This window comes from Anser anser (genome assembly GCF_964211835.1).
Source record: "Anser anser genome assembly, chromosome: 2".
Taxonomy (NCBI): Eukaryota; Metazoa; Chordata; class Aves; order Anseriformes; family Anatidae; genus Anser; species Anser anser.
In genome coordinates, this window is record NC_139721.1 from 23,290,732 (window position 1) to 23,312,460 (window position 21,729).

General features: G+C 43.8%; 1 protein-coding gene and 1 long non-coding RNA gene across 5 annotated transcripts in view; one reads left to right on the plus strand and one right to left on the minus strand.

Moving 5' to 3' along the window:
• NIPAL2 (NIPA like domain containing 2) overlaps window positions 1–2,031 on the plus strand; it is a 48,906-nt gene extending 46,875 nt beyond the window's left edge. For all 3 annotated transcript variants that reach the window (XR_014579380.1, XM_083823341.1, XM_083823342.1), the window contains one exon: window positions 271–2,031. Coding sequence is in view for 2 of the 3 variants with exons in the window: in XM_083823341.1 (XP_083679467.1) it covers window positions 271–365 (95 nt within the window). In the remaining variant the exon portion in view is untranslated. The remainder of the gene's footprint in view (window positions 1–270) is intronic.
• Window positions 2,032–2,711: 680 nt separating this feature from the next.
• Window positions 2,712–21,726, minus strand: LOC310893874. 2 transcript variants are annotated; one of them, XR_014579381.1, is made up of 4 exons: window positions 19,428–21,726; window positions 19,118–19,346; window positions 13,884–16,963; window positions 2,712–9,333 (listed from the first exon to the last, which is right to left on the minus strand). It is a non-coding gene; the product is annotated as an uncharacterized lncRNA (long non-coding RNA). The 2 variants fall into 2 exon arrangements; XR_014579382.1 differs by lacking the exon at window positions 19,428–21,726 and having other exon boundaries at window positions 19,118–19,423.
• Between the last annotated feature and the right edge of the window lie 3 nt (window positions 21,727–21,729).

Consider the following 21,729-nt stretch of genomic DNA (forward strand, 5'->3'; position numbering starts at 1 on the left):
CAGATAATGGAATGACCTGGGAGAGTTGAGTCAGAAATGTGCTCTAGTTGCATTTAAAAAATATACTGTTCCCTTAATTTCTATTCCTGTTCCCAACAGATTTTTCAAAGAATTTTTCAGAGTTTTTCCAAGCTATTGTTACAACCAGTCAAATGAAAACAATGATTATTGGAGCAAGGAATGTTTAAATGATGGATTGGTGGGGGATTTGTTTTATTAAAATTCTTCACAGAGTTGTTGTTTTTCCCTTCTCTCACCCCATTTCCTTAGGACAAAAATTGACAGGCAAAATACAACCAGATTCTTATAGTTCACGCTATGGCACTTTGAATAATGAAGATGACTCGGTGAAAACTCAGAGCTGAAAGAAGAAAGCACCTTACCTTCCATTTTATGAGAGGAACAGCACTGGAACAAGAATTAGCAACACCTTTTCATTGGACATATTCCAGTCGACGTTGAATTCAATTCCTGCATGTTGATGAGTCATGGCATTATTTAATCCTACTTAATTTATCCCCTGGCTGTCCCAAATGTGTTTTGAAGATAAAGCAAGCCTTAAGAAAAACTAAATAACCGTTAATGAATCTGAACATTCTCATAGTATAAATGCCTCTTAGTGATGACTGGGGATATTTTTAGAGTTCTAATTGCCTAGAAATGCAAATAGGTGCATAAAAGGATTTTAAAATTTGCTTTTGAAAACCCCCAGATGTGCACAGATGCTTAAAGACAAAGATGGGAAATGAGGAGTATTTTCATAAGAGACTTCAAAGTATTCTGCTGTATGTCTACTACCTTTAAAAATCTGATCCTTCCTGTCCATGAGTCAAAAATGTAGGCATATATGCAGTATGCATAAACACGTATATACATTTTTATTATGTGCAGAGGGAAAATCATGATTATCTTCTGCCATCAGACATTCTCTTACCTTCAAAGGCAATAAACACTTGTGTGAGAAGAGGGAAGGACAAGAACATTTGTCACAAACATGGGCACAGGCACACATGCACGTATTTGTGCGGCGCCCAGCCAAGGCAGAGCTGGGGAACCTCGTGTGACATTTAACATCCCCCCCATGCTTTGTGCTCTGGGCTGTACTATATGTTAGTATAGCCTAGTCCGAGGTTTAGCCACTGTTTTCAGGAAAACGGGGTTTTAATGATGGAAGTGCAAATTTCTGTAGAGGAAATGTGGGACCCAGGCTCCCTCTCTTGATGCATCTTGAAAAATATTCTTAAAATAGCAAAGTAGGGCAAATCCCACCTTGCTAAACCAGTGGTTATCCTGCATGAGGAAAGGCTGTAAAACAGGGTCACAAGAGTCACTGCACATTTTTTTCTTCATTAAATGGTAATTTCTACACTCATTTGAAGAGCTGGCAGAGATGGGGACCATAGCAGAAGTGTTCGAGTCTGGGAGGTCACAGCATCCCTCAGTCCCAGCCTTCTGGAAAGAAAGCTGCTTCTGGGCATTAGTTGTGGGTCCATTCACCCCTGCCTGGTAACACTGATGTACCTCAACCGGCACGGCAACACTCAGACACCTGCTCTGCAGAAACAGAGTGCTCTTGATAAGTGTTCAGTACTAACCTTCAAGTCTTGGACAAGATAATTTTTTTGGGTCTGGATTAATCTGCCATAATGGATATGGGCCACAGGCTGTGTGTGTTTTGTTTCAGTGGGATATGATGAAATGAGCTCTCTCACTCTCTCTTTCTCTCACTCTTTTCTTTTTTTTGTTTTATTTTTTAATTTATTTCATTTTAAAACAGGTACAGTCAAGGAACAATAGGACAGTTCAACTTCAAACAAAGTGCACACGGATCTGTAGTTTTTCCTATGCAGCAATGTCCTGGCAGCCAGGGCTTGGGGGATTTGCGAAGTGCTTTTTCAGCATGGACCTTTTCCAGCTGGCACAGGACAAGACTCAGGGTCTGCACCTTGCTTGTACCAGCTGCCTGCCCGTGGCCTTCCTTTACCCTCTTACAGTTTGAGTTCAAGTTTCTAAAGCTTAAAATGCAAAACACACCTGATTATGTATGCTTTCTCTGGGGAATAAGGGCATGCCTATATGCCCTCTATGCCACTTGCCTCTTGTAAGTCAAATTTAAGCCACTTTCTAATTCTCAAGTGAGACCATGTGCTAAAGATGGAAATAGGATGCCTGTAGTTTTTCATTCAATGACCTGGGAAATAAAAGTGGGGTGGGTGGGAGAAAGGAGTTGGTTTTGTTTCTTTTTTAAATTGTTGGCCTTGGGCTTCTTTCTGAAATCTGTCTCCATGATTTAGGAGGGAAATTATAAGGAGGAAATCATAAGGTCTATCAGGCATAGGAATTTCTCTTCAAGGCAGGAAATAATGTAAAAATCTATGGCAAAAGTTATTATTTATTTCAAGCTACCCTATTTCTTCTCAAACAACACTTCCTTTCTTCCTATAGGTTTATACAAAAATTAAAGGGTTAAAAGGTTTTCTGTAAACTTGAATGTAATTAAAAATAATTATAGAGCAAAACACTGGCAGGAAATATGTGCAATTAAAACTTGTGATTTGACAGAATTTTTGAGATGTGAGCATGTTCCAACAAATTAACATATCACAGGGTCAGAGAAACTCAATGATGAAAATTTATTACTGCTCTCCAAAGAAAGGGACATGATTTGTTTCAAGAATCAGTTTCTAATCAATGCCATTTTCAGATTTTACTTGTGACACTTAGGTGACAAGCAGCACAGACAAATGCTTACTAAAAAAAAAATGTTTCCCTGGAACAGAGAAAAGTCCTTGGAAGCCTTCTCTTTACCAGTGAGCTATTTTCTTGCAGTGTTTTTCCTGACATCATATACATGGGCCAGATACAAACTGTGAAACTTGCACCTGCAGACTGAACTTTCTTGAGTTCCGTGGGATCTGAGGAAAAAATACTGAAGGAAGAAGGCACGGAGGACAGTCAGCATCTCACGTGGTCCCAGCTGGCTCCAGCCTGGGATTTCTGACAGACCAGAACCAGCAGGACTCACTTAGTGCTTGTTCCACTGCTGGTCAGGCTGCAGTAAAAGATGAAGTATTAGCTGGCCACAGGCCTGGAAATGGGAACTCTGGAGTACAGCTAGGCAGTTATTTTTTTGCGATAAAATATCAGGATGCATTTACCAAGTGTTTTCAGCTAGCAAATAAAATAGTTTAATCTTGGATTGGATTCATACATCTGCCAATGGTAGGAGTCTGGTATTCAGCTGGCAGGCTTAGGGCCTGCCCCTCGCTACTGCCCAGCTTCTGATGGCCTCATGTTTTGCACTGGTCACCCAAAACCAAGGAAGGGAGGTCAGCCTTCCTAGAGGCTTGAGTTTCTGTGCTTTGAAGGTGTGGTTTTAGGTACCTGATGAGCTGCTTGAATGGTCCAATGTTGCTAAAACCTTACCCCCTGGCTGTGAGGTCCTGCTCAGCTGATGGCTTGCTGTGCACCAACCACTTCATCTCACTCACCCCAGTGAAACCGTCTCATTTGTTTTTCCTGCTGTGTTGGCTCTCTGAGAGTTAGTGAACTGGGCTGGCCCTCAGTGGAGGCTGACTTGGACATTTGGTGACGATGCAAAGCCCTGGGCCAGACTCACAGGGCTGTGGGTGGTGAGCACTGAGCGGCTCCACGTGGGGCTGAGATGGGCAGCCTGTGGTGTGAGAAGGGGTCTAAGGACAATGAGGAGCACGGACACGCATCTCACTACACAACTTGTTAATAAGGACTGATTTTTTTCTCTCCAGTTTGCATATAAACCATGCCGGAAGGACGGACTGGGACCAAATGGCCTCACTTCTGACCTCAAAATGGTCTCCCCTTGCACTTTTCCCTCCCAACCCACTTCTTGAAAGGTTGCTTGCAGAGAAACCTCTGATAACACTGGGGTGCAAATGATTAGACAGAGCTGTCTTTCAGCTTGCCCTTTTGCGCTTGTCCTCTGAGGCTTGGCCTTTTTCTTGTTTAAATTTTTTGTTTGTTTATCCCTTTTGGAGAAATCAGCTGGTCTCTGTTAGGAACTGGCCCAAAGGAGATAGAGGCTAATTACCATAATTATTATTGGAGGGCCAAGTTGGACTTTGTACAACCTGAGGTTGCTTGAGGAGAAAAAGGTAGAGAAAAGCTCTAGCTCTGGATTCTCAGGAGCTTGAGAAATCCTGTGTTTCAATGTTTCTGGGTTCTGGGGCAGAATTAGGGACATCAGTGAATAAACAGTGATTCCATATATTTTTGTGTTTTTAATTTTTTTAACCTTTTTTTTTTTTTTAATTTGGAAGTGAAGGATGGCCATTCTCTGCCTAGAGAAGCAAAAAGAAAATAAGCCACTCCCTTGGCAGATGGGAGATGTTTCAACTTTTTGGAGCTGGAAGAAGCACGGAGGCACCTTCCAAGCTCCCTGGCTGGAATAACCATTCAGTTGTAACGTACAGAGGGGCAGCGCTGGCAAATAACACCACTACATAGCAAGCAGTCATGACTGTTTTGAAAGGATCTTTGTCCTTTTGTCATGTGTTGAACCTGTTCAGAGGACACGTAGCTGATCTGGCTTCTTTGGCTGCACATAAACATATTTTTGAAACATGCTGAGCTAGTCTACAGGGCCTGGGCCCTTTGAGCATCCTATTGATGCCTCTTTGGCAGGCCCTGTCTCCCATGCAGAGCTCTTGCCAGGTCCTCTCTGTGTGGAAATCAGACTGTGTGGTGGATACATACCACAGGCTTACTCTGTAAGAAGATAGAGTCTTGACAGGACGTTTCCCTTGACGTAAGAAGTGTTTAGACCTACAAGGATGTTGTGCAAACCTACAGACTTGGATTACATTCCCTTTACTTCATGATTCCCACCAAAATAAGCAAGGTCAGTTCTGGGTATCTGCAGGAGCAGAACTGTCACCTCAGGAACTTCCAGGCTCAACAGACAAGACCCTATATAAAGACTTACATGGCTGCTCAGTAGGTTTCTTATTTGATCTACATCCTAGTTTTGCAGTTAGGACCCTAAAGTCAGTCCAAGCCTTTGAGGGAGAAAGTGCACTTAATAATAAAGATCTGCAGTAGCATTTTGATTGCTGATGGACTTGGCCATTGGTGCCAGGGGAATTTGTGTCATTTCACAAGGTAACGATGAGGGGAGACAGTGTCCTGCAGCAGAATCGGAAATGTATTGTGGTGGCAGGAGAGTTTTGCATGGACACAGAGGAACGAGATCAGGAGACTGGCAAGCTACTGTGGCCTCCTGGGCTCCTTGTTGACAGTGTCAACAAGGCGATTGTTGACAGTTTTCAGAGTAGAGCTACTGTGAAAGAATGACCAGGCAGGTGGCTTAAACATGGACTGTTTAACGTGAAGTTAATGTATCACTGCAGCCCGCAGCACTAATACCTTAAACATGAAAAGTGGCCTGTGGCCATTGATGAAGGAGCCAATTTCTGTATTTTGCTAGGTCACATTGGGGAAAATGGAAATGATTGATTTAAGCCTCCAGCACAAACATGGACTTGCCAGATCTCCAGTTGGAGATTTCCACTCTTGGAATAGGCATTGCCTTGACTAGATGAAATCTTTGGAGTCTGCTGCCAGGTCTTTTGCCAGAATAATTAAATGGGTTGAAAGAACAGCACTGTCATTTGTCTTCTGTTTGATAGCTAGTGGGCATACATCCAGAACAGCACTAACACAAGATCAGGACTTTTCTCTCCATTTGAAAAAAAAAAAAAAAAAAGAAAAAAAAGAATGTTTTTCTTGGGCTTCAATAGCATGTGCACCAGGCCCAGAGCTTTATGCTGTTGAACATGCTCTGGTACACTCAGCCCAGAACTAGAGAGAAAGCTTGCATGGCCCAGAGGCTGTTCGTTAGGCGGTTCTTACCTGTCACTGAAGGTTACTGCTGGTAATGCATCATATAGCAATAGAGTACAACAACAAAGTATTGGAGCTTCTACTTTGTTTTCCAAGAACAGCTGCTCTGTGTTTTACGAGGGAAAGGAGATGAGGAATATGATTTAATATTACTAAGCATCACAGTTACCCATGTGTTTATTTTTTCCAGACAATATTTAACAGTTAACTAACAGCCATGTCCTGAAAACACTGGCTGGGTCCTGGGAGCATGGATGTATGGCAGGATTCAATGCCGTGTGAATAAGGGCAGACTGCTGATACAAGAAGGCAGTTTGGTGTCATCTCTCCTGGACTCCTGCACAGCTCCGGCCAGGCAGCCTCCTCCAAGCACTTCTGTGTAAGCCCCCTGGCCCACCTACAGAAGAAGGCACACTGACCTCTCCTGCGAGTCAAAGGAGAGGATCCACCAATGCCATTAGCAATGTGTACTAGCAATGAGTCACTGTTTGCTTTTGAACTGTGCCTTATGTCTATTTTAAAGTGTCTGGATCTCACTCGCAGCTATTTGTCTTTCACCAGTGATTTAAAGCACTCGGTAAGTCCCTCTAGTAAAATACAGTAAGATGACTTGGGCTTTTTGCTGAGCCAAACAGACAGACCTTTTAAGTCTCTCACCATCAGACATTTTGGTCAGCCCTCAAACTGCTTTCTGTGGTTGTTTTCTGCTCTATCTCCATTTTTCCAGTGTCTAAAATTGGCTTTATGAGTGCCAAATACAGAGTAAAAATCTGATCTTAACACCGCTGAGGAAGTAGCGCAGAGCTGGGCCAGAGCCAAAATGCAGTGGTCAGGGTGCCTGGCTTCCCCTCTTCCCAAAGCTGAGCCCAGCCCAGCTGCCACCTCTCCTGGGAGGTGCCTGAACATTTTATTTTTTCACTGTGATTTAACAGTGGCTGTTTTGCATGCCCAGAGATACAGCAGCCTAGATAGTTTTCAGCGATTTGACTTCTGACTCATTCCTGAGATCAGTGATGGTCCAAAGAGGTCCCCGGGAGGCTCAGAACAGCTGGAAACCCTGAAGCCAAGTGGCCCACGGATGGACACAGCTGTGGTGGCACAGGGAAGTAGAAAAAATGAAATGGTTTGGGTTGGAAGGGACCCTTGAATATCAGCTCATCCAACCCCTGCCATGGGGTTAGGGTGCAGTAAGTAAATAGGCTCTGGACATGGGGACACCCTGCCCAGATAAATTGCTCTTGCCTCAAGGATGGTGACAGCTCACCAGAGAGAGTGTTTATATTTGTGATGTATGACAGAAGGGTTTCTGCCCCCTCTGCCCCTTGCTGCTCACAGCCTTGCAGCAAGGTTGCATTTTGAAAGGATCAGCTCAGGCATCTCCTCTCTGAGAGGATGCAAGCACCTGATAACCCCAAATGGGGCATCCAAACCGCAAAGGGCAGCAGCAGGCGGGTGCCAGCCCCGGCTTCTTTGGCTGATTTGGGGGACCAGCAATCACTCAGGCTGCGTTTGTCCCCACTCTGAGTGCCTCCTGCTTCTGGATGCCAGCACAGGGAAGGGAACCCCTCCAGCCCTTTTGGGGATCCAGGTTTTGGTATGGAGAAGAAATGCATTCATGTTGGAGAGAATTTTGGGATGCATTTATCACCCTTAGTCCAGTGTTACACCGCAGAGCAGGCACAGCTATTTTGCTGATACCCTTGCACTGTGAATGGTTTGAGTTCAGTGCTTTGAGGTATTTGATTTTTGGTTGTCTTTTGTTTATTTGTTTGTTTGTTTGGGTTTTTTAGTAATTTTAAAGGAACAAATCAGCAAAGTCACCTCAATTAACCCAACGTAATCTGTGGTGGAATTCTTCATTTAAAAAAAATGGAAAAAAAAAAAAAGCTGATTTTATAGTGAAGTCTTTGCAAATAAAAGGCCATGCTGGAGCACTTTGAATGTGATTATAGTGACTCACATTTTTAATGGCTTTTTTTTATCTTCAAAATGGCTTTTTTCCAAACAAAGTCCTACAAGGCCTCATATAACAAACAAGGGTTACTGCTCTTTTCCACACATAACATGAAAAATATCCTTCAGCAGAGCGGAGCGAGCTGCAGCCCATCTGCTGTAGCTTGGCGCGGCGCGGCGCAGCTCCCTGACCATTACGCATGCCTCTCGGTAAAGCAAACCACCTGTTTCCTGCGCAAGATTCCGCCTCGAGCCTCCTGAAAGCTTCTCCCAGGGTGAAATCCATCCAAACCGCTGATGGGGGATGACAACCTTGGCATTCCCTTTTGCTGCGTTTGTTGTCATGCCGGTTGTTGTTCGCTGAAGGGCTCCGTGGACTTTAGTCTTCTTTTCCATCCAGACTAGAAAAGGGCAGGCTGCGCCAGAGATAAATAGGCTCTTACTTTCCTATTTATCATGTTCCCTTGTTCTTCAGCTGTGGTCAGCAAAGTCTTTATTTGGGAGCCCAAAAAGAGCACCTTTGGAACAGAAGGAAAAGTGGAGAGAGAAGTCTCGGGGCACCTGGCCAAGGACCATCGGCCCCCCATCCCCTATTCAGGGCCTGATGCTGCAGACACTGAGCTCAGCTGAGCCTTACATGAAGCCCTCTCGTGTGAAATGAGTCCTCACAGGAATCCCAGAAGTATCCCAGACTTAACAGATGCTTTACCTAGACACTTGCAGCACAGGCAAGCTGTAATCCTGCAAGGGCTGTGCTGAGTAAAAAATGGCATTTCCCCCAGCTGCTTGCCATCACGCTGGCCAGACTGCAGCCAAATATTACACAGCAGGCTCTGAGCATCCTCACATTGGCATAACCACTGCTGCTTGGAGCAGGTTAGGGACCTTTCATGTCGCCCCATCCACCAGCTGCATTGGGAAGGTGCCCTTCAGCCCTGGGCCTCAGCGATGGGCAAGGCTTCAGAGGACACGGTGCTTAAAAACATGTCCTAAGCGAAGTCAGGGTACGCTCTGCTCCAGAGAACCTCTTAGTGGTCAAAACTGTGATATGAAATGTAGAAGTCTGAGTTGAAATGCTATCCCAATCTGAGCTGGAGACTGCTAGCCATGTCTTCATAAAGGGCAAGGACTCCTGCTGGGCTGTGCCCCTGCTGCTGCATCCAGAGGGTGCTGTGGTGGCACTTCATGTAGCAGCCAAGAGTTTTCTTGGGCCTGCCTGGGTTCCCCTTGCTGGGACAGGGTCACTGACACAACAGGCCAAATCTCCTCGGTTGTGGTGGCAGTAAGTGTCAGAGACATGTGAAGAGAAGCGACCCCAAACCTGGTGGGTAACTCCTCTGGAGACCGAGGTGGCCAAACGCTAACATGTCCCTGGAAAGGCTTGTGGCTTCTCCACCTCGGACTGAGGAGTCCCCGACAGGGTGAGGACTTCACGGCATCCTCCTGCTCCAAAATGAAGGTGCCTCGCTCTTGCATGGAAATGAAAATGCGTCTTTCCTCCTACATTAAAAAGAACAGAGATGCAGTGCTGTTGTTTTGTTAAAAATATGCAGTTTTCACTACATTTTTTCTCTAAAGAAGTTAAACTGTACTGTTAAACTGACTGATTATAAATAACTACCAGCAGCTGCTTTCACCTCATTTGAAAAATTTCAGGTCAGAAGGTAAAAATTTGGCAGAGTTTTATGATCAGCTCAAAACATGATCTTACAACAGAGAACAAAGCCAGCTGTGCCTAAGATCAGGACATTTGCCTTCTTGAAATAGGATCATTCGGAGGAAAAAAGCATTTCTGGATTAGTCTTAATGCTACTTATGTAGCATTTGGCCAGGTTAATAACTCGGAGATACCGGCCCTATAACGTGCTCATGGGCGTGCAACGTGTCGTGCCACTTTGTGCTCAGAGCACACCTTGCCAGAAGTTGTGCAACATGCAGTTAATATCACCAGGAGTAGAAAAAAAAAATGCTTATTTGCTATGCATAAGTAATCATTCTAATGTAAAAAAAAAAAAATCACAGCTTTAAAATGTGTCATCATTAACCATTGGCTAAAACAAAATCATAGCTAAAGTATGTATTAAGTCTGGCTGGCAAGAACTCGAGCCTATGTTAATTAATAAAGCTAAGTGGTGGCTTTAAGCACAGCAAGCCACAAGCAGGGCCAGGCTGCAGTTGGGGCTGGATGAAGTCGGGTGACTCGTGCAACACGCTGCAGTAAAGCTTTGTTTGAGATGATCTAAACAGAAACCTACAAGAATGTGCTGAAATGTGATAGGAAGAGTTTCTGCTCTGCAGAAAGCTTGTAACTCTGCTTCAGCACATGTTGGCAGGTACAAGGCTGGTAGGAACCTCATCTCCTCTCTGGAGCGACCACTCCTGTTGGCTCTGCAGTCCCTCTGTTTGCCTTTCACAGCAGGGCTTTGGGCCATTCCTGTGATCCCAGCGAAAGCAAAAGCACCAGAGTGGTGAGCAGCCAGGACACCAGTTTGACCCCTCAGCACACATTTGTGTTGTGCACCTCCTGTGTAGAGGCTCCCCTGCATCCTTTCGGGTCCCTCCGCTCACGGCCTGTGCGTTGGGTGCTTGGCAGTGGCTGGGTAGGGCTCACGGGTGTGACCACAGCACAAACAATTCACTGAGATAAAAGGCAGCCTGGATCCAGGATTAAATAGGTTTAGATCTACCGTACAAATGTGTCTGGAATTACAGCTTCCAGCCAAACTGGTGACTCTGCTGTGGAAGTCTTATGCTCCATAATCCGATGTAGCTGCTACACTCGGCCTTGGCTTCTTGCAGCTGTAAAGCTGCAATGTGAACCTCTGCGCATACCAGAAAGCATTTCCTCTCCGTATAGCAGAGCTGTGGGGAAGGGAAAAGACTTGCCCTTGAGCCCAGGCTGTACAGTAGCTGAGGTATTCCAGGAGCAATGTTTATACTGGAAGAGCCAACCCAGCCTGCTGCAACAGCGGTAGTAAAGACTCCAGCAGCATCGGAGATGGTGTCCAGGAGTGGAGCAAAATCATATAAAACTGCTGTTTTTCACTACAGCACTGTCACATCTAGTATGCTTCATTCATGAGAATTAAGTACCTGGTGGAAGATGGAAGCCTGATATATTCTAAAGAGCCCAGACAATGTATGAGGCAGATATTTTGAGTCTTCCCAAGCAAATAAAAGAGTAGACATGCTTCTTCAAAGTAGTTTTTCTCCATGCCTTTTAATCCAAAGATCCCCAGACTTTTTGAAGGACTAAGCTGCAGGCTGCCTCAGCAGTCTTAATGCAGTGGTCCTCATGAATAATCAACTAAAAATTAGGCCACCCTTTGAATGTTGTGACAACATGTGTGTGTGGGTTTGGGCATTTTAGGGGTGGGTGAGATAGTGGGGAGAGTTGCTTTGTTTTAGAGTGATCTCACAAGCCATTTTCTGAAGCCTTTCAGACCACGAATGGTCCCCAGAGCACAGGTTGAGAAATACTATCCCAAGGACACTTGTGCAAAATAAAATCTCAGAGCAGAACTGCATTGTTCCCAAAAGCTGCCGAGTTCATGAGGGATTGCTCAGAGAACAGGGGGGTGGTTAGACCTCTCCATTGTTATTCACAGCTCTAATTTACAGCTAAACAGAAAATAGTGCTCTAATTGTTGTCAGAGTGAAGGGAATATTTAAATCCCAATGCAAATATAACCCATGGTGTTCTTCTGCAAGCATTAGTGGAAGGCCTGAGATGGAAGATCTTCTGGGTGTTCCCATGAATCATAGAATCACAGAATGGTTTGGGTTGGAAGGGACCTTAAAGACAATCCAGTTCCAATCCCCCTGCCATGGGCAGGGACACCTCCCACCAGACCAGGTTGCCCAAAGCCCCATCCAACCTGGCCTTGAACACCTCCAGGGATGGGGCATCCACAGCTTCTGGGCAACCTGTGCCACTGCTTCACCACCCTCTGAGCGAAGAATTTCTTCCTAATATCTAATCTAAACCTACCCTCTTTTAGTTTAAAGCCATTCCCCCTTGTCCTATCCCAACACTCCCTGACAAAGAGTCCCTCCCCACCTTTCCTGCAGGCCCTCTTTAGGCACTGGAAGGCCATTGTAAGGTCTCCCTGGAGCCTTCTCTTCTCCAGGCTGAACAACCCCAACTCCCTTAGCCTGTGTTCATACGAGAGGTGCTCCAGCCCTCTGAGTCTCTTCATGGCCTCCTCTGGACCCACTCTAACAGGCCCATGTCCTTGTGCTGGGGGCCCCAGAGCTGAACGCAGGCTCCAGGTGGGATCTCATGAGAGAAGAGCAGAGAGGGACAATCACCTCCCTCGCCCCGCTGGCCACACTGCTTTTGGTGCAGCCCAGGATGCAGTTGGCCTTCTGGACTGCAGGTATGAAATAGAGTGCAGAATCAGAGCTGATACATTCAATGCTTTGTCAGCTCAGGCTGACTTCAGTTCATTGTTGATCAGGGTGTGCAAGAAGTGGGAGGGAGTCTAGTTTCTCTGAAAAGTTGCATTAGCAATCAGCAGTGTAAGAGCATCCCAAGAAAGAAAGGTAGGTGGGCATAAAAGATCTGGACCCCTGAAAAGTGCCAGGCTTTCTAATGTTTTTGGTTGGTTGGTTGGTTTCTTTTCTTCTTTTCTCTCTCTCTCTCTCTCTTTTTTTTTTTTTTTCAGTGGCCTTTTTAGAGTCTGGGAACATTTTCTTAGTGAGTGAGTGAGAGGTGCCTCATGGAAGAGACATAAAAGGATAGTCTGACTAGTATCAGTATTCTTCCAACCCTAACAAATTTCCTTTTCCTGAATAGTAAAAAAATGTAAATATTGAGAAGTCTCCTTTCGGCACCTACAATGGTCTTGCTCTTCTGTTCCTTTTGAGGAGCACTTAAGAAAGATAACTCTTTTCCCCTTGTCAGTAAGAAAGCAATAAAATTACAGTCATCTGAAAAATACTGGCAGTAGCTCTGAAAAGGGATAACACAAAAGTATGCCAAAGAATAAAAGGGGAAAATGCAATTTTTGTTATAGTCAGCTTTGTGTTTAAGATAACTGAAATCCTCTAGGCGAATAAAGCATTTATCATCATGAATGTCAAAATTTCCAACGGTAACCTTCATTAAGTCTCTTCAAAAGTCAACCATCAACACCCACACAGTTTAGGAGTCTGAACAGCAAAACCAATAATAAAACCAGTAGGTGTAATAATCACTGCTGTTCTCTCTCCCCATCACTTTCTCTATATAAGTGTGTGTATGTGCACGCACAAAACAGACATAAATCTAGTAAAGAGCAGGTCTTGCTTGTCTCTGCTCAGATCATGCATCGATGACTCAAAAATATATAATTCTGGAAAAAAAAAAAAAAGAGAATTCATCCATCTCCCTGTAGTAAGAACTTTCTTTTCCCTGCCCAAATGATCACTTAAAATATTTTTGTACTAAAACATGCTTTAATTTGTATTTGGAGTAAGCATTCTCCAGCGGGTTTGGGTGGTCAGCTGTGGAGTTCATTTGGCTCCCATGAAATTATTTGCAAAGGAAAAAAAGGGTTGTAACAAGTGATTTCATGTTTTTTCAAAGATTTTCTTGATAATGTTATACAATAAACTCCTAATAGCTGGTTTATAGGCCAGCTCTACAAGACAAACAGACCAACTATACAAGAGAAACAGTGAACAAATCGGCCTGGCCAAGGAAAGCTTCCCTAAGATAATTAAAAACACCTCATGCCTTCATTGTGAGAAAGAAGACAGCTTTCAAAATGTTTATCTTAGAGCTAAAATACAGGTCCCAAGTCTGAGTTTGAAAAGCAGTTGAAAAACATTTGGCCCCAGTGAGGCGCCAAGGGCGCGCAGCTGAAGTGCTGGGGAGCAGTAGGTGGGCCGCGCACGCAGGGCCGCTAGCGAGCCAGGACGGTCCGGGGAGAGGTGGGCAGGGACCTGCTTCATCTCACCCCTGTGCAGCCTCACGTCCTTGAGAGACACACTCCCGAGCCCTCAGGGGTACCCTCCGCCCAGCTATCTCAAAGCCCCTCCCCACACAAGGTGCCCCGTGAGCTCACCCCACCGCCATCAGCCTCTCGGTTTGCTCTTGCCTTGCTCTTCCCTCATCCTTCCACCCCTGTGGATGACCACGCGGCAGCGCTCCCAGCTCCTTCTCCTCTCCTGCACTTCATCGCCTTGTCTTCCCTGGAGCATTCCACGCCTCTGAGGCCTCCAAGTTTCTGCTGTGCAGCACAAGGGCTCCTGGAGCTCACCTCACGCCTCGCAGGCAGCCCCCGATATCTGAAATGCATCTTTTCTCCCAACACGTCTTTCTCCTTCTGTTGCTTCTCCTCATGTTGGCTTCTTGTCAGTTATTTAGGCAATGCCTTCCATGAAAAACCAGGGTGAGAACAGAGGTCGACGTGGTAAAGTGGCTTTGATCACAACCTGGCTTTCAGTCCCAAACTTTATGAAACTGCCACCTCTTGATTCCAGATCTCCAGGCGTTGCGGCTGCTTGCAACTCTGTGGCTTTGTTTATTTTGGCACCTTTCCTTAACAAGAAGAAAGGAAGCAAAGTTCAGCCATTACTGAGTGAGCGGGAAGTGAAAAAAAAAAATCCTTTCCTCATTATAAAAATATACTAAGACCTTCTCCCTGCCTTCCCCCATGCTTCAAGCAAGACTTCAAAGCAAAAGGCAGTCTCAGGCAGTGACACTTGCCATGGAAATACATTCGTGGAGTGCAGCACGGGGCTGGGTCCCGGAGGACATTTTTGTTGTTGACTTGACAGTTACAAGGATTTGGAAATCGCCTAATGAGCATGTGCAGTAGGGTGTTTTTGCCTCGCGAACTCATTAAACCTGCACCTGGAGCATTTATGTGCAGCAAACAGCCACGTGCAGAACTGCTGTCTCCAGAAATGGCCCGAGGAAGCCAAAGGGCTGGAAAGGACAAATCCCATGCGCCGGGAGAGCTCCTGCCGAGTTCAAAATGGTATAGTAGTGCTGTAAGTCTCCCCACAGCACGTTTGTCCATCCGTTTGGGGTGGATGGGGACTTGGCTGAAGCGTGTGGGCCAGCTCCTGCTCCCTGAGCAAGTTCTCCTGCAGGTGCCATCTGCAGGTTCTGCTGGGCTGCACAACATGCACTGTGCTCCCAGGGAAAATGGAAGCAAGTTGGACTTTGAGTCAGACAACATAGTCACAGTGGAATTATAATTTTGAAGGCTTATTTCTGGGAAGTAGGGAATAATAGGTTCCAATAAACAACACAAGGACCCAATAAATGCTGGCCACTATTGCTCTTCAGAGGGATTTACACAGAAGAGTGGCATCTTTGTACAGGGATCATCTCTTATTTGTGTCTCTTACTCTCTTTTGGCTCAGATCAAGTGTAGTATCTCATTTTATTAAATACCTGATTTCTCCACACTGCACTATGTGCCACTAAGTGGCTTTGTGGCTTTGTTGAGCCAGGAGATGGCACAGAAACCCTGATCTCTCGCAGGGCCTCTGAGACATTACTGTGGCTCATCGGCTGCACCACGAATAGCATGCAACTCCAAGGGGAAGATTAAAAGACCACATTTGTGAAGAAAAAAAAAACGTTGAGAAAGTTTCAGATGCAGTGAGAAGAGTTTCTGGGGCTGAGAACCATGTACTGGATATCTTCCAGCAGTGAACTACCAAATTTACAAAAGACAGGCAACATCGGCTATCATCAGTAATGCAGCCAGGTCATTATCATGTCTTTGACCACAAGCAGGTGGCCAGTGCAAAGGGCAGGAACGCCTGTATCTAGTAATTGTAGTTTAGTGAAAGTGTTGATGATCTCCTTATCAAGAGTCAAGGTTTCTAGGAACACTCTCTTCTAGGAAGAACATAGCGTTGTCTCATAAAATAAAAGGTGGGGCAGGGGGATGCGTCACCAAATTGTAAGGGTGAACGCCAGGGCAGTGTTTCCACTTGCTTATGTGCTTACTATTGACAAGCTAATATTCCATGAAAGCCAGACTTAAGCCTTCAAGACACACGAGACATGAATAACCTTGCACACATCTGAAGTTAAGAGGCAACCTTGTTTGTTGCAAGGTTAGCAGCTGAGGCTTAGGCACATTTGTTACAGCAGTTACTTGCAGACTGAGCAAAACACAAATACAAAGCTGATAATTTCCACAATACATTAAAGGTCTGTAGCAATACAGGAAAGGGCCAAAATGGATGGTGGCAAATAGTGGGGAAAAGGTCATGAGAAAAAAAAAATGAGGGAAGAAAATTGTATTAGCAGAAAAGCAGGGCATGACCCTACCCTTTGGCAAAGTTACAGAAATCTTAACCTTTGGAAATGCTATTAGTTCATTGCTGTTGGAAAGTTGGCTAGAAACGCAACATTCAGGACTGACTCCATTCTAGGGTTTCTGCTGCGCTAAGCACAGTAACACATGAACACACCTCCCCTCTCAGAGGCATGCTTGCAATGAACAGTCACTAAATACTGTGTTATTCCTAATATTTTGCAACCCTAGGCAACCAACCACTGACTCTGCTCTGCGTGACACAGCCTGGAAGAACCAGATAGTCTAGAATCAATTTGCTACTCCAGTTGAGTTTGATTTTATGATCTTAACACTTGTCATTTGGGGAAGGAACAAAATATTCACTGTTCCCAGGGTATGTAATGCTACTGGGAAGCCATAAATTTTAATTCAGTACTTTATTTCCCTCATGAAGAGATGTTGCTCATATGTGCTGTCACAGTTGGGGGTTCCTCATTTTTTTCTCGAGTTGCTTGTCCCTTCATTAAGCTGGAGTATGCTCAGAAGCACGACAGCTTTTGTTTCTATCAGTGATTGATGTTATAGTGAGAGTTTTGGTTTGGTTTCCTTGGACCAGGAATTGTTTCACATGAGTTTTTTTCTGCTGGATGAGCCGGCACTCCTCAGTCCTGGCTCCCTCTCCCAGCTCTGCCAATCGCTATTTTTTGTCCTTCAGCATCCGGCTTGAATTTGAAGTGGCAGGAAATAGCGATTGATGGTTTTATTCTTCAGAGGGAAGCAGTCAGTTCAGAGCACATGCTGGTGCCCGAAAGAGACTTAGAGAAGAGAAGCGCCCAGCAAGTTTATCCAAGGATATTCGAGGTCTTAGAAGTGGTAACCAGCTAGATTTAATGGAAACAGAAAATTTTATTCAAAATATTTGCATTTTAAATTTAAATTAATAAAGTATTTGAATTTATTGTGAAACCACAATCCTATTGAGTTTTCTCTAAGATATATTGCTTCATATTTTGGGGAAAAAAATACCTAAAGGGTCTAAAGGGTCAGGGAAAATGTCTGCCTTTCATTTCCCGCCCTCATATTTTCTTCTTGAAACAATTTCACCCTGACAAAAAAACAAAGGCACGTACAGAAAAACATCCAATTAGTTAAAGGGTGACTACTGCAGTCTATCAGAGAAGATAGGTGATACCCTAAAGGAATGAATTTTTAATGATGACAATCAAAGTTCAAAGGGGATTCTTTTAAGGGTTTTCTATCATTTTATGATGTGGGATAAAAATATATCCTGTCCTTGAGGTCGGAAGCCATGTTGAGCTCCCGTTTGAGAAAGAGAGTTGAACTTCAGTCAGAAGATTGGCTGAAGTTTTTAATGCATTTCAGTACTCACTGGTCTTAACATTTTGAGGACTGAAAAGATGGAAACAGATACAGCAACTTGAATGTTTTCTCCAAGCCTAGGTCCCCACAGACTAATTTACATTCTTGAAAATATGTAAATTAATTTTACAAATGGATCTGGATGAGAATCAGTTTTTAATGGTCATTAATTTAATGACCTTGCAGATAGAGGAGGTCACCTCTCTTGCTTCTTAATAAATTCTGAAATCCAGCTGACAGTGGAGCTCAGCGTTTCAAATGGCAAAAGGGAAGTTTTTCTTTTTGGTGGGGTTTTTTGTTCCTGTCCCCGAAGACCACATGAAACCTGGCTACTGTCCTGGGACTTCTAGTTCAAGTTATTGTCTTTGTAGTCCCTGGAGTTAACCTAATAGCCTGGGATCTTGCCTGTAGAAAACATTTGGAGAAAAATGAATTTATGGTGTATTTCCTGCATATTTTTGATAGCTACTTGGCCAGACTAACAGCATCCCTCCTCGTACTGTGGGACAGTAATCTTTCAGCTTTTGATGGCCTTTTACAAAAGGAAGTCTGACTAAAAAGTACACAGTATTTCAAAATGAAGGCCAAGATTTACTCGGAGTAGAACCAAAATGGAATTTACAGCATAAACATGGCCTTTCCCTCCGCTGTGGTCTCCACTACACTGGAACAGGAAAGTTGTCAAAAAGTAATCCATCCCACACCAAACCAAATGGTGAGGGCATTGCCTGCATGGCTGGAGGAAACTCAACAGAGAACCTAGAGGAAGTACCTGAGGACAACCAGAGCAGGGGAAGCAGACCCAAACCTCCCATGAGCTGAGGTCTGCTTTGGGGTTGTGGCGAGCTGCACACTGCTGGTTTGAAATGCCATATTAAAACAGAAAAACATCTATCAATTTCAACAATTCAAGTGCTCTAGCATCATGAGTAAATAAGTAGAAAAAAATTAAAACAGACAGCAAGTGGATGGCTGCTACTGGTTCTACAAAAGGCTCCAAGATTAGTCAAACAATCATGTCATAATGATCTGACTTATACATGTGTGTAAGTCTCCTCATTGCTCAGGTCTTGGAAAAAATTCCAGGTGGGAACTGAATCCACCTTTCAAACCCTGGCAGGGCACTGCCCTGAGGCACCACAGGCAGGCGAGGATACAGGACCTGGTGCATCTTTGTGCCATGTTTAAAAATGTAAATGAAGAACACCTTCCCCAAAAAAGATATCACTGCAGCATTTTAATGTTTTTTATGCTCTGTGCTATCAGATAGCACACTATTTGTACTGGCCTTTCTTGGAAATACTTTTTTTTTTTCTGTTGTGATCTATTTTACTACATCTGCACCATTATTTCAACAGCACACCCACAGGCTGCAAGGATGCCTTCCTTCATAGCAACTGAACTTGAGGCATTTTTACAAGTTAAAACATAGCATGCTATCCAAACTACCTTTCTAAATAAAGAGAAAACTCAAGTTTCAAACCACAGCGCTTTTACCAAGAGAGATTAAAACCATCTCTGGCTTTGGAGGTTTTAATTTTAAAGCTGTGTCAAGCCTCTTCTACTCCTCAGGCAATCAAAGAGAAGAATTATTTGCATTGCCTACTCCAAGGGAAGAAGTGATTTAAATGTACTTTCATTAGAAAGCCTCTTACCGTGTGCAGCACGTGTGGTTACCCATGTGCAAGTGTTTGCACAGTAACAACTTGCAACAATAGTGAGTTCCTGCCTCGCACCAGCGAGCTGCACAGCAAGAAGGGCTTGAATGCATATGATGTGAGAAACTAGCCTGCAGGCAGGGCAAGCTTCCTTTTTTCTGGCTATTTCTGGTTTTGTTGGACAACTTAAAAAGGAGTTAAACTAGCCTTCTGCGTGTCTGCTGACCTAAAGAAAAAGAAAAGAAAAAATTTTTTTTCTTTCTTGGCAAATAAATCCAGAATGCCTGAATTGGTATCTCTTCCTCACCCTTCCTTCTCCAAAATCCAAGGACTCAGGAGCTTCGCCATCAGCACAGCAGGGTTGGGTTTCCACAGCTTTCAACAGAGAGCTGCTTTGCTCCACCTGCAAATTCTTTGATTACGCTCAAGTGCCCATCTCAGCTGGGGCCAGCTACCTGCATGCACCGTCGGGCAACTCTGATGTCCAGCTTGGACATTGAAACCTCCTCCGTCCCAGGGATGAAATGTGGTGGCACTTCAGGAGCTACAGAAACGTATAGATTTGGAGTTGCTGTTTAGAAGTCGTGTCACTGTGTGCTTCCCACAGGCATAAAAGTAAATTCTTGAAGGGACTAATAGAAACTATCGCTAGTTTTTTTAGTTTTCTCTAATGCTTACAGATCATTAACGCCTCAAAGTATAGAAGCTCAGAGAAAGTCTTTAAAGGACTAACAGAAACTACATTTAATTTACTTTTAAGACTTTCACCGGAGTACTATTTTATTAATGCACTAATGGTTATTTTCATCTGCTTCTCTTTGAAAAAAATCTGGTTGCAGTTCTTAGCTAATTTGATGTATTCTTTGTGATATCAGTTAGAACCCCCTTGATATATTTGCCAATACATTTACAAGAATTATTGCATTGTAAAAATATCCAGAGAACCTGGATGCAATTGATTCCTGTAAGACAAAATGTCTTACAGGAAAATAAATGATCTATAGTTAACCCTTTAATCCCTATTGGCCTGTGTCGAAACCACTTCCACATGCATCTTAAAAATATAAAATAAAAAAATCACTGTTAAATGTAAATTTGGAAAGTGTATTTTTAATTGAATATTTACAATTTTCTCCTCTGTGCATGTATTCGGGATTTTTTGAGCGTCAAAGAAGAGCAACAAACTGATGTGTGTGGTCTCCCTTTCTCACCCAACCCATTCAAAGTCTTTGAGCAGGTTTAGCACAAGTGAAACCGCCTTGGATGACACTTGTTACAACTCAAGTAAGATTTTTTGGGGAAGTATATATGTGATACAATAATCTCTTTCTCTGATGAGGATATGTGTTTACACCATTGGTCACAACAGTAGACATCACTACAGTAGACATCACTACTAGGATGCATCACTACAGGCGCAGCTAAAACAACTGGGGTGTGTCTCAAGTGGGGAAAGGACGAGGTTATTTCGGAGATAGCTTTTAATTTTATCTTTTGAATAATAAAATTCTATATAACAGGTTGTGCCTGCCAGAATTGCTTTCGCTTCATGCTTTTGATAAAAGGCAGGAGAGGGGAAGAGAGGGGGTAAGAGGAAGGAAAAAGGGAAAAAAGGAAAGAGTGAAGGAAGGGCATTTCTGGTATTACCCAGTGTGACAAAAGAACAAAACTAGAAATTAGCAGAAACAATGTGTGAAAGAGTCCCAACGGGCACAGCGGCTTATAGATGCATGAGCCCTCCAACCCATCACAACTGTTGCATTGTTTTTAAAATAAAACAGTTTGTGGGCTAAAAAATAGGATGCTGAAAAAAGGACTGAGCTGAAAGAAATGGCCTTTCTCATCGTGCCTATTATTTGAGCTTCTTGACATCAAATGAAATAATGAATTACACCATCCTCTCTAGAAATCACAGCAAATCCTCACATATTCGGATGATGAAATTTCACTCAGATTGTTCTTTCATTCTCTGCTTTATTCTTGTTCTGTCCTGGACATCTTTTGATTTCTGTTTGTTGAGAATCTGGCTTAGCCATGCAAGGCTGCTACGTTAGTAGTGTTGCAGTGAGCCCGTGACCAAAAGAGAGCTAGAATGGGTTAGGCAAGCTGATGATAGTACAAGCTTTGCATGTCTTAAGAGTATCCTAAATTTTTTTTAAACATTATTTGGTATAGGCGTTCTTCATTCTACAAAATGTACTTTCTTCAAGACAAGACCTGATGCAATAAACGAATGCTGTGTTTTGTCTATTCTATTTGTCACCCTGCCTTCTTTACAAACTACCTTGAACTCATTAATCTTATTTTGTCCAGGGACAAGTAGGCTCTGACTTTCAAAGCTGCCACAAAATGGCTTCAGCACGTCTCATCTGTTCTTTCTCACTTTTCATTATCCAGTACAAGTTTACTTGCTCTTGCAGGGATTTGATGAGACCCACGTTCACGAAGAAGAGTTTTAGTACAGCTGAGTTGAATTTGCAAGAGGTAAACTGTCGGTACTGTTCAGATTGCTGACCTCTGGGAAGAGCATTTAGAAGGGAGACTGTGGGGCTTTGCCTTTTTTTTTTTTAAAGTTTTTTTTTTTTTTGGGGGGGGGGGGGGAATAAAAC